Source organism: Salvelinus sp. IW2-2015, linkage group LG16 (genome assembly GCF_002910315.2).
Source record: "Salvelinus sp. IW2-2015 linkage group LG16, ASM291031v2, whole genome shotgun sequence".
NCBI classification, from domain to species: Eukaryota; Metazoa; Chordata; class Actinopteri; order Salmoniformes; family Salmonidae; genus Salvelinus; species Salvelinus sp. IW2-2015.
Window position 1 is genome coordinate 7275211 of NC_036856.1, and position 11136 is coordinate 7286346.

The following is an 11136-nucleotide window of genomic DNA, read 5'->3' on the forward strand; positions in this document are numbered from 1 at the left end:
AGCGTGGCAGATGTGTCATTGCCTACCCTCACCACCTGTGGGCGGCCTGTCAGGAAGTCCAGGATCAAGTAGCAGAGGGAGCTGTTGAATCCCAGGGTGTTGAACGCTGAGCTGTAGTCTATGAACAGCATTCTCACATAGGTGTTCCTTTTGTCCAAGTGGGAAAGGGCAGTGTGGAGTGCAGTAGAGGTTGCGTCATCTGTGGATTCCGTTATGCGAATTGGTGTGGGTCCAGGGTGTCTGGGATGATGGCGTTGATGTGAGCCTTCACCAGCCTTTCAAAGCATTTCAAGGCTACATGAGTGCTACGGGCGATAGTCCTTTAGACAGGTTACCATGGTATTCTTGAGCACTATGGTGGTCTGTTTGAAACATGTAGGTGTTAGACTTGGTCAGGGAGAGGTTGGAAATGTCAGTGATGACACTTGCCAGCTGGTCAGCGCATGCTCTGAGTACTCGTCCTGTAATCCGTCTGACCCTGAAGCCTTGTGAATTATTTTTTGTTTTAATTTAACCTTTATTTAACTAGGCAAGTCAGATAATAACACATTCTTATTTACAATGACGGCCTACACTGGCCAAACCTGGAGGACGCTGGGCCAATTTGTGCGCCGCCCTATGGGACTCTCAATCACGGCCGGTTGTGATGGTCTGGATTCGATCCAGGGTGTCTGTAGTGATGCCTCAAGCACTCGGGAGTCCAATAATAGTAGTCATGCCTTCTTACATCAGTAATGTCGTGTGTAGGAAAGTTCTAGGTCAACCTTACGAAGGAGGGGGGAAATCAAAGCGCATCAGATGAAGCATAATATATGGTTTATTTTCTAATGAAGTAGTGATTCTCAGCGCAACCACTTGATGGCGCACCTATCATAAGAAACAGGCACAMAGTGGTCTCTGTTTCCAAGTGATATTGGCACTGCTTTGCTGTAGTTTAATTTGGATTCTTTGAATTTATAAATAGACCCATGCATATTCACCCACACCAGCATTCGACTAGAGTCTACAGAATTCAGAATTGGGTCACTCTAACAAAATATACCTGTAGCTTTGCTAATGCCACGCTGATGGAGATTTKTTTTTAATTATTTGATTTTATTCAATTATGAGTCTCTCAGCAAATACCGTTTTGTCTTTATAATGAATCCAAATTTAGCCAAAACCCAAACTTTGGGTTTTATGGAAGGTGAGTTGCAGTGCCCCCTTGATCCATTGGCCCTGACCTGTGTTCCTCTCCCTCAGGTGTTTTGGGATGTTGCTGAGCCCAGGGCAGAAGGTTCGGAACAGTGACATGCATCTTCTAGACATGGTGAGCAGCAATCACGGTGGTTTCCTTTATTCACATAACCAGGTTACAGAACAGCACTCCCATTTCTATGTACTGAACTATCACTATGAGACTAGTTATTTAGTCTTTTTGTTGACTTTAGTGTACTCTTTATTGGGCAGGTTAAACAGAGTTGAATTGAAAATTGATTCTTTGGCTTTTGATTGGAATGGCTTTGCCGTTTGAGGCCTGTTGACCGTGATTGTATGTCATTTCCCTGTTTGTGCCTATGTGAAGGAGTCCATGGGGAAGAGCTCGGATGGAAAGTCGTATGTGATCACGGGCACATGGAACCCCAACATGGCTGCCTTCCAGGTGCTGAATGAAGACACACCTAAAGGTGAGAACCATCCCTCAACCCTGTCACCAGCCTATCTTACTTACGCATGCCATTGTCAACCAGCCTCACACACTAGCATACTGAAGCATGTCATTGCCAACCAGCTTAGCTGTCGCATTCATAGCTGGCCAGACAGTTTCTTATGATTTTATGACTCTTTCATCAATTCTAATGGACATCTGCCTAATAAGCAGAAAACAACACAAATTAAAGCTCTTATACTATTATAGTGTTTATCTTACTATTTTCATCTGAGGAGATGGATGGCTGAGATGGCAAATTAAAGCTTCATTTCTGATATTGACAGGGGGAAGGCACTTATTTGCTTCTTTTGTTTTTTCCGCTATAGACCCTGCAAACAATAATGAGTCGTTAGGATGTCCTGGGACGTGACAAAATGGTCGCCTTAAGTCGTCACGATGTTGTAATGGTTCCCTGGAGGTTTTGTGTAGTTCCCATCGCGTGATGGTCCCTAAGGGAATGTTCTCTGGGGTCCTTTGTGTAGTTCCCCGCAAGTTCCCAGGACATCACTGAGGACCATGTCGGGACCTTTTTTGGAATGTTTTCAGGACCATCATGCCACGTCCTAAGGATTAGTAAAATGAACGTCCTGACATGGTCCTCAGTGATGTCCTGTGAACGTACATGGAACTAGACAAGGGTCCCCCAGAGAACGTTCCCTTGGGACCAACACTCGACTTTCTTAGAATGTTCACAGAACGTCAGTGGGATAACGTCGCACCGAAACCCTTAAGGGACCTAATGAGAACGTCACAATGTCCTCCAGACGTTTGCTGGGGAAAGCCTATTAGATTAGCAACATTGCGGTTGTGCTCTACGATTGGTTTAGCGCGCTAGCAGCGTTCAACCTCAGTGGTTAACAGGGTCAGAGACCGAGGAAAGGGGACGTGGAAGACTTTACTGGTGCTGAGCTTTTCATTTGTGCTAATTGTAGCTAATGGTCCTGTCCATGTGGTCCCAGACTCGACCTATATAACTAGCACCTTTGATTTGTAATGATTTCTTTTTTGTACTCAACCAACACAGGACATTTCTTTTAAAGGCATTTCAAGTGACTTAAAATTGTGCTAACATTTCTTACTTTGAACAGTCACAAAATAGTCACCACCTCTAACATTTGATACCAGCTATTCCCTACGATGGCCTGCAAAATAAGTGATATATGCCCCAAACCAATTTGGCTGTCTGAAAACATGGGTGGTTTGGACACCTTTTCATATATCAGGTCCCAGTGTAATGCACAGTAAGACGCTGCCAAGCGCTGCAAGTGCAAGACCTCGCCTCACTGAACTCATTATATCAAACAAATTAGCAGCGCTGCGGAGTTGCTGACTCGGAAGTCAGGAAAGTTTGACTTGAACCTATATGGCAGCTTGTCAAAGCAACCCAGCTCAGGGGAGTTAGGTAGTCTAAACTACAAAGCCACGATTCCTCCACAAAGAAAACAAACCATTCACTAGTAGAAAAGGAAGTAGGTAGTTGTGATAACTGGCTTGCAGAACATGCATGTAAACATTGGATATTACAGTGTTTGTGTAAATAATAAACCAGAGCCAGAACATTTAGTAATTCTCCGTATAGATTTTAACTGATATACTGTAGCTAATGGTTTTTGAAATATGAAGCTATATGCACTGGAAGACTTCCCACAAAACATGAACATAATTTGTTACTTATACAAAAACAGCCTTCTACCATGGACTGAAGACTTTGATTCTACACTATTAAACCACACAGCTTACTTCATGTCAAAACTGGGAGAGACAAGACTTCTAAAAACAATGGCCCTAGCGGTCTCAACTAAACAAATCCTTCTTTGTTGTCAGCGATTTGGCACGCAGGGAAAGTAGTCCTGTGGTATCGGAAGCTTGAAGGGATGCCGTTTCCTAAAACATCTTTCTAAACCAACATGCTATGCTTGACTTTTATGGTAATTGGAATCTATTTTTAGGCCATTCTTTACAAGGCAGTTTTGTAGACTTTTTRCCCCCCCCTGGTTAATTACAATAATAAAACCTTCTCACTGTGAAATGGGTTKTTTTTCCCTCCGTTTCCTAGCTCGGCGATTGCTATCTGTGTGTTTATTTTTCTCCCAATCCGTTTTTTTCAACCCCAAAAATTGGATGTTGCAAGATCTGTTATCCCGGACGTCACTTTTTCACTTGGATGAAGCTGGTGGTACTAGAGGACAGCTTAGATTTATGCTGCACTACATTGCGATATATCACACACAGCTTGTCTCATGCTGTGACTTGGAATGCGGTTTCCTTAGATTCTAAATAATTCGTAGATATTTAAAGATGCTGAGTTTCTTGGTTGTAATTATATGATTCTAGTTTTAAATTGGACCTTTYTCTCTTTCTCTGGGAAGGGTGAGATAAGAGAATAGGTGTGCTGCTGTTGCTAGTTTGACAGCTGGTGGTAGTGGTGGAATCCAAGCCCTCTGAGGAGTACACGTTTGGTCTACCTAATTAAAACAGCAGGCAATATATTTTCTCTGCGTTCTATAAACATACATTTAAATCAAGCTAATAGCCTACCATTTCACTTTATCCACTTAGTGTGTCAACCCGCAACGCCCACTTTAACCCAGACAGATACAGTATACATTCTGGAACTGCTGTTGGCACTACAAACACCCCCTCCATCCAGTGTGTGACCTTGTCCTCTCTGTGGTGGTCTCTCTCCAGATAAGCAGGTGTACATGACCGTTGCGGTGGACCTGGTGGTGACTGAGGTGGTGGAGCCGGTGCGCTTCCTGCTGGAGACCCTGGTGCGCGTCTACCCGGCCAATGAGCGCTTCTGGTACTTTAGCCGCAAGGCCTTTAGCGAGACCTTCTACCTCAAACTCAAACAGGTAAATAAATGGCCAGTTAATAAATATCCCAAATATCTCAACCTTTACCTCCATCACACACATAATAAATATCCCAACCTATACTCAGTACCACTACATAAATATACCAACCTATACCTCATCACACACGTAATAAATATCTCAACCTTTACTCCATCAACAACATAAATAAATATCCCAACCTTTACCTCTCCACATCACACACAGTAATAATATCCAACCTATACCTCATCACACACGTAATAAATATCTCAACCTTTACCTCCATCACACACATAATAAATATCCCAACCTATACCTCATCGCACACGTAATAAATATCCAACCTATACCTCATCGCACACGTAATAAATATCCCAACCTTTACCTCCATCACACCACGTAATAAATATCCCAACCTTTACCTCCATCACACACATAATAAATATCCAACTCTTAACCTCCTCACACACATAATAATATCCCAACCTTTACCTCCATCACACACATAATAAATATCCAACTTTACCTCCATCACACACATAATAAATATCCCAACTTTACCTCCATCACACACATAATAAATATCCCAAACCTATACCTCATCGCACACGTAATAAATATCCCAACGTATACTCATCGCACACGTACAAATCTCCAAAAACCTGTTTTTGCTTTGTCGTTATTGGGTTATTGTATGTAGATGATAAAAAAAAAAACTCATCAAATGTTAGAATAAGGCTGTAATGTAACAAAGTGGAAGGTCAAGGGGTCTGAATACTTTCCCGAAGGCACTGTGTATATACAGTACCAGTCAACAGTTTGGAGACACCTACTCATTCAAGGTTTTTTKTTTATTTTTTACTATTTTCTACATTGTAGAATAATAGTGAATACCTCAAAACTATGAAATGACACATGGAATCATGTAGTGACCAAAAAAGTGTTATACAAATCAAATTATATTTTAGATTCTTCAAAGTAGCCACCCTTTGCCTTGATGACAGCTCTGCACACTCTTGGCATTCTCTCAACCAACCTGGAATGCATTTCAATTAACAGGTGWGCCTTGTTAAAAGTGAATTTGTGGAATTTCTTTCCTTCTTAATGCGTTTGAGCCAATCAGTTGTGTTGTGACCAGGTAGGGGTGGTATACAGAAGATAGCACTATTTGGTAAAAGACCAAGTCCATATTATGGCAAGAACAGACAGCTCAAATAAGCAAAGAGAAACGACAGTCCATTATTACTTTAATACATGGTCAGTCAATGTGAACATTTCAACAAATTTCTTCAAGTGCAGTCGCAAATACTATCAAGCGCTATGATGAAACTGTCTCTCATGAGGACCGCCACAGGAAAGGAAGACCCATAGTTACCTCTGCTGCAGAGGATAAGTTCATTAGAGTTACCTGCCCAAATAAATGCTTCACAGAGTTGAAATAACAGACATCAACTGTTCAGAGGAGACTGTGTGAATCAGGCCTTCATGGTCGAATTGCTGCAAAGAAACCACTACTAAAGGACACCAATAAGAAGACGAGACTTGCTTGGGCCAAGAAACACGAGCAATGGACATTAGACTTGTGGAAATCTGTCCTTTGTTCTGATAAGTCCAAATTTGAGATTTTTGGTTCCAACCGCCAAGTCTTTGTGAGACACAGAGTAGGTGAACGGATGATCTCCGCGTGTGTGGTTCCCACCGTGAAGCATGGAGGAGGTGTGATGGTGTGGGGGTGCTTTGCTGGTGACACTGTCTGTGACTTATTTAGTATTCAAGGCACACTTAACCAGCATGGCTACCACAGCATTCTGCAGCAATGCGCCAACCCATCTGGTTTGGGCTTAGTGGGACTATCATTTGTTTTTCAACAGGACAATGACCCAACACACCTCCAGGCTGTGTAAGGGCTATTTGACGAAGGAGAGTGATGGATCCTCCACAATCACCTGACCTCAACCAAATTGAGAAGGTTTGGGATGAGTTGGACCGCAGAGTGAAGGAAAAGCAGCCAACAAGTGTTCAGCATATATGGGAACTCCTTCAAGACTGTTGGAAAAGCATTCCAGGTGAAGCTGGTTGAGAGAATGCCAAGAGTGTGCAAAGCTGTCATCAAGGCAAAGGGTGGCTACTTTGAAGAATCTCAAATATAAAATATATTTTGTTTAACACTTTTTTGGTTACTACATGATTCCATGTGTTATTTCATAGTTTTGATGTCTTCACTATTATTCTACAATGTCGAAAATAGTACAAATAGAGAAAAACACTTGGATGAGTAGGTGTGTCTGAACTTTTGACTAGCATTGTATATAGAAGTAGTCACCCTTTAGCCGTAAGGCATGGATTTCTTTTTAGGGATGCACTACGGCCACGCAAGGGGGCATCGATGGCCATGACCGTCAATTCCGTCGGGATATTCGAGGCCTGCACACATCCACACCCAATCCATTTGACCCGTACTCCCCCCCCCCTCCGAACTCCTCCAATAAAAATGCATGAGAGCGACGTTGTTCTCGACGCGTTCAATTACCACGCCCAGCACACAAGTGCATCCTCGTCCTGTCCGGTCCTTCCGCAGGTGTTTAGAAAATCAAAACAAGCCCCTAAGTCAGTAACATAAGCCCCTTGCCTCCTTGTTTGAAAGGGAATTTTCATCTCCACTCCAGGCTTTGAATGCATACCAAATGGAAGCCTAGTCCCTATATAGTACACTACCTTTGACCAGGGCCTTGGTCAAAAGAAGTGCACTACATAGGGACTAGMTTGTAATTTTGGACATAGCCTTTGTATRATTGGGAGCCCTAATACGAGGCAGCCACTCATTATCGCACTGTAGTAATTAGGGCTCTGCCTGTGTGCCTCTCTCTCTATAGTTAGCTCATCAGCAGGCAGCAAAGAATGGCGGCTGCTGTAGTTAAAAGTTAATTAAAAGATAGCCATTCTAGTGTTTACACAAGATTCTAATCCCAGCCACTAGCTCCAYTATTATTTGAGTACGATTTGTATTTGTTCCGGGGGCCTCTCATTAAGGCGTTGAGGAATTAGAGGAGCCATTGTCGTCGCCCTCTCTGAGCATATTTTGCGCCTTGGCTCACGAGGAGATAGAAAGGCTTTGGTGATTTGTTAGTGGAGGATCCTACCCAAGGGCTAAGTGGTATTATTGCGAAGCTTATTGTGACCKCCTTATTTGTACTACCTAAACCTTAGTAAATGCCAATGTTCTCGTATATGTCATGTATGACTGTTGATAGCACTAGCCAACTATGGTAATGCATTGCCAATTTTCTTTTTTTAGATGTATAGTCTTCAATTATGGCCCTTGTGCTAAAATGTTAGCTTGGATCCACATGTGTTCACAGAGCAAGGGCTACATATAGGGCTCTTGCATTAGTGTTGTCATGGATCCACCTCTCACCACAAGTGCTGAGACCAAACAACCCCAGTAGCAACAACAGTGTTACAAAACCCCCAATGTGCAATGTGACAAAGCCCAACTTTAGAAGTGACCTGCATAGGCGAGTGAGCCCAATCTCTCTGTGCTCTGATTGCAGCAGGCTCCCTGTGAACCCTATTACCAGACACTCTGGCCAAAAGARGTCTGGCGCGATCCTTGGCGCTCTCTGCCGCCGCTCAATTTAATTTCCTCCTGTACGTGTAATTATATTTTTCCGTGGATCCCCTCGGGTGGTGGCAAAAGGTGAGGCTAACTTTAGACAGATTTTGTTTCAAAGGGAGGCACTCTGAAAATGTTTGAGGATACCCAAAGAGACACTGTCGCAACAGCTCTCACTCTGAACAAATTCGTATTTTTTTTTCAGCGTGTAGAATTGACTCGTCAATGCTGCTGCAGTAGTAATAAGTTATGTTTAACTTTGTTTCTTGGTGCTGTGTCAAAATGAATCCTCCCACTGTATTATGTCTGCACCATATGTGACTTTGGTGTGTGTGTGTGTGTGTGTGTGTGTGTGTGTNGTGTGTGTGTGTGTGTGTGTGTGTGTGTGTGTGTGTGTGTGTGTGTGTGTAGGGTGGTGAGAAGGGTGGCCAGGGTGATGCCATGTTGGAGGTGGTGAGCCTGCAGAAGGAGACTGAGAGGAGCAACGGGGGACGAGGCCGTCTGGCCTCTCCGGCTGAGGAAGAGGAGCCTGAGGAAGGTATTGAACTCTCCCTCTCGCTCTCTGTTTACATCCTCATTTCATCATCGTATCTGTCTCTCTCTTTCCATCTTTGACATTCTCTATCTTACCTCTCGCTCTATCTATCTATCCATCCATCCATAAACGTTGCCCTGAAGACTAACTAAGAGTGCTTTGTTGTTTTGTTGGCTAGCCTTTCAATCACCTTCCAAGGTCAACATGAGAGCTTGCACACCTCTCCAGGTAAAATGCATCGGCACATTGAATTCCATCCGCCTGGGCACATTGAATTRCATCCGCCTCGGCACATTGYATTCCATCCGCCTCAGTCACACGGACGACATAATTGTATTACCTAATATCGCTTGATTGAAAAATACACTATGTCTACCGCCGTAATGCTGAAAAACTTGCTATGTTCAATTTCAAAGAAAAACGACCTGCGTCTCAGAGCTTACTTAGATTGCTTTTAGAAAGAGTGTGTACAAGGTGAGAGAAAAAAAAGAAATAGATTGCTTTGGCACAAATAGCTTGTTGGAGGAGCATTTGTTTTAATTATATATTTCGGGCAATTGTTTCTCCTCGGTGGCGGGAACACCTCATACAAATGAGATCATCTGTCCAGATATTCCCCCTGAATTGAACGTTATCAACACGTTGGCTCACTTTGCATTTTCCTGAGGCTCGCCCCCCTCCTCGTATCTGGCGGCCATGAATCAACTGTGAAGTTTAATTTAGTGTGTGTGTGTGTGTGTGTGTGTGAACCGCTGTGAGGGGGAGGTGTTGGCAGGCGTGGATGTTTGTGGGGGAACGTTTGTGTGTGTGTTTGCGCTTTTGTGTCTGTGTGTTTGAGGCGTGTGTGTGTCTCAGACAGTGGGGAGTTATTTATTTTTTTGTGTGTCGAGCGAGGCTGAGGCGAGACAGAATTCCAGAAGCTTTGGATGGGTTCTGGAGGGCTCAGTGGTTTCACTGGAGCACAGTCCAATCCGGTTAAGTAGGGTTGACTCATTGGTACRGCCGCACTGCTGCTGTGGGCTAAGACCACCTGGTACCCATCTCGCCCTCCCTCCCCGGCTTGACTCAACACTGCACAGCTCTGGAAGGAACTCACTGCCTGCCTGCCACCCTGCCTGCCACTGGTTTACTTACCGAGAGGATTTCACTCTTCATTTTAGGAATGCTCATTCTGTGTTTTCCCATTTCCACCATCCTATTGAAAATATGAATATTGAATGAGTAAGGTTTTTAGTTGGGAAAATTGGGTCATATTGATGATTGCAGTCAGATGCAAATACATGAGAGGAGTAAGAAAACAAAAGGTTTTACATGGCAAAGATACAAGACACAAAATGCATCCTCAGACTTCTTTCTAGGGATTTAATGACTAGTGAAAGTAAACAAACATAAACAAACCCTCTTCTTATTACAGCACTCTAAGTACACAAACCAGAGCCGCCAGAAAATGTCTAGCGAGCTGGCATTTCCCCCAGTACTTTTCAATCTGGTGTGACGCCCGGCACATCACTTTCAAAGCAGCAGCACAGAACACCTTTACCAGACATAGTCATTAGTTCATGACTTAGAAAAAAACTTTTGCAATGGTAAAGAAAGCACGCTTACTTGACAAGTTGACATAGTACCTCCTCCAATTTCTGCCTGTTTTATCTAGTGACTACGACCCTGTCCCAGTGTCACCCCCACACTCGCTGCGACAGGTGGATTCACTTGTCAGTCACAGTGTTCTCCTAGCTACAGCCTACAGGGACTCATCAACTACGCCTCTCAACAGCTTAGTTGCATATCGTTTGACAGTCTGCATTCTGCACTTGGTTTCTTTTTTTCCGCTCACCCTCCTCTCCTGCCTGAGATGTGCCTGCACCAATCCGTCGAGACTCTACTCCCCGCTACGTCAAAAGCAAATGTATGGTCCACAGAGGACTTCCAATGTGTGACTGCCCACTATTGCATGGACTAGGGCAGATACCAGCTTGCTGTTTTACCAGAGCTGAAGAGAGGCAAGGGCGTTAGAACAGTGGATGACATAATGAATGAAATAAAGGGCCTGGGAATGGTTGGTCGGCTATACCTAGAATTAGCTAAACTCATCCATATTTTTGTGTGATACCAGCGTCAGAACGACTGCCAAAGCACAGAGGCTTAACAGTACGGCTATTCTTCACCCGGACAGGTGGGCAGCGCTTTACCTAAATAAAATAAGGAAATATCTTTGCACTGAAATTAGCAAAAATAAAATACACTTTTGGAATGTTTTAACCTATAAAAAGATCTCTCAGCTTTGGCGCTTAAATAAAGACGATGTAACCCTGCTTTGCAAAAAGCTTAGACGTCCTCCAGTGATAAAAAAAAAGAAGAGTTTCCTGTTGAAAGCGGTATCCCAAGTATAAATACAGTAAAGTACACACACTTCAGAAAGACGCCACGTAGAAATGTTTAACCATTTTATTAAGCAATGAAT

The 11136-nt window shown here is 43.4% G+C and overlaps 1 protein-coding gene across 1 annotated transcript in view; it reads left to right on the forward strand.

Annotated features, from left to right (window-relative positions):
* LOC111975913 (rab GTPase-activating protein 1-like) overlaps window positions 1-11136 on the forward strand; it is a 179181-nt gene that overhangs the window by 32938 nt on the left and 135107 nt on the right. Inside the window, 4 exon segments of the mRNA XM_070447710.1 lie at window positions 1243-1309; window positions 1565-1667; window positions 4379-4545; window positions 8552-8678. Of these exon segments, the coding sequence (XP_070303811.1) occupies window positions 1243-1309; window positions 1565-1667; window positions 4379-4545; window positions 8552-8678 (464 nt within the window).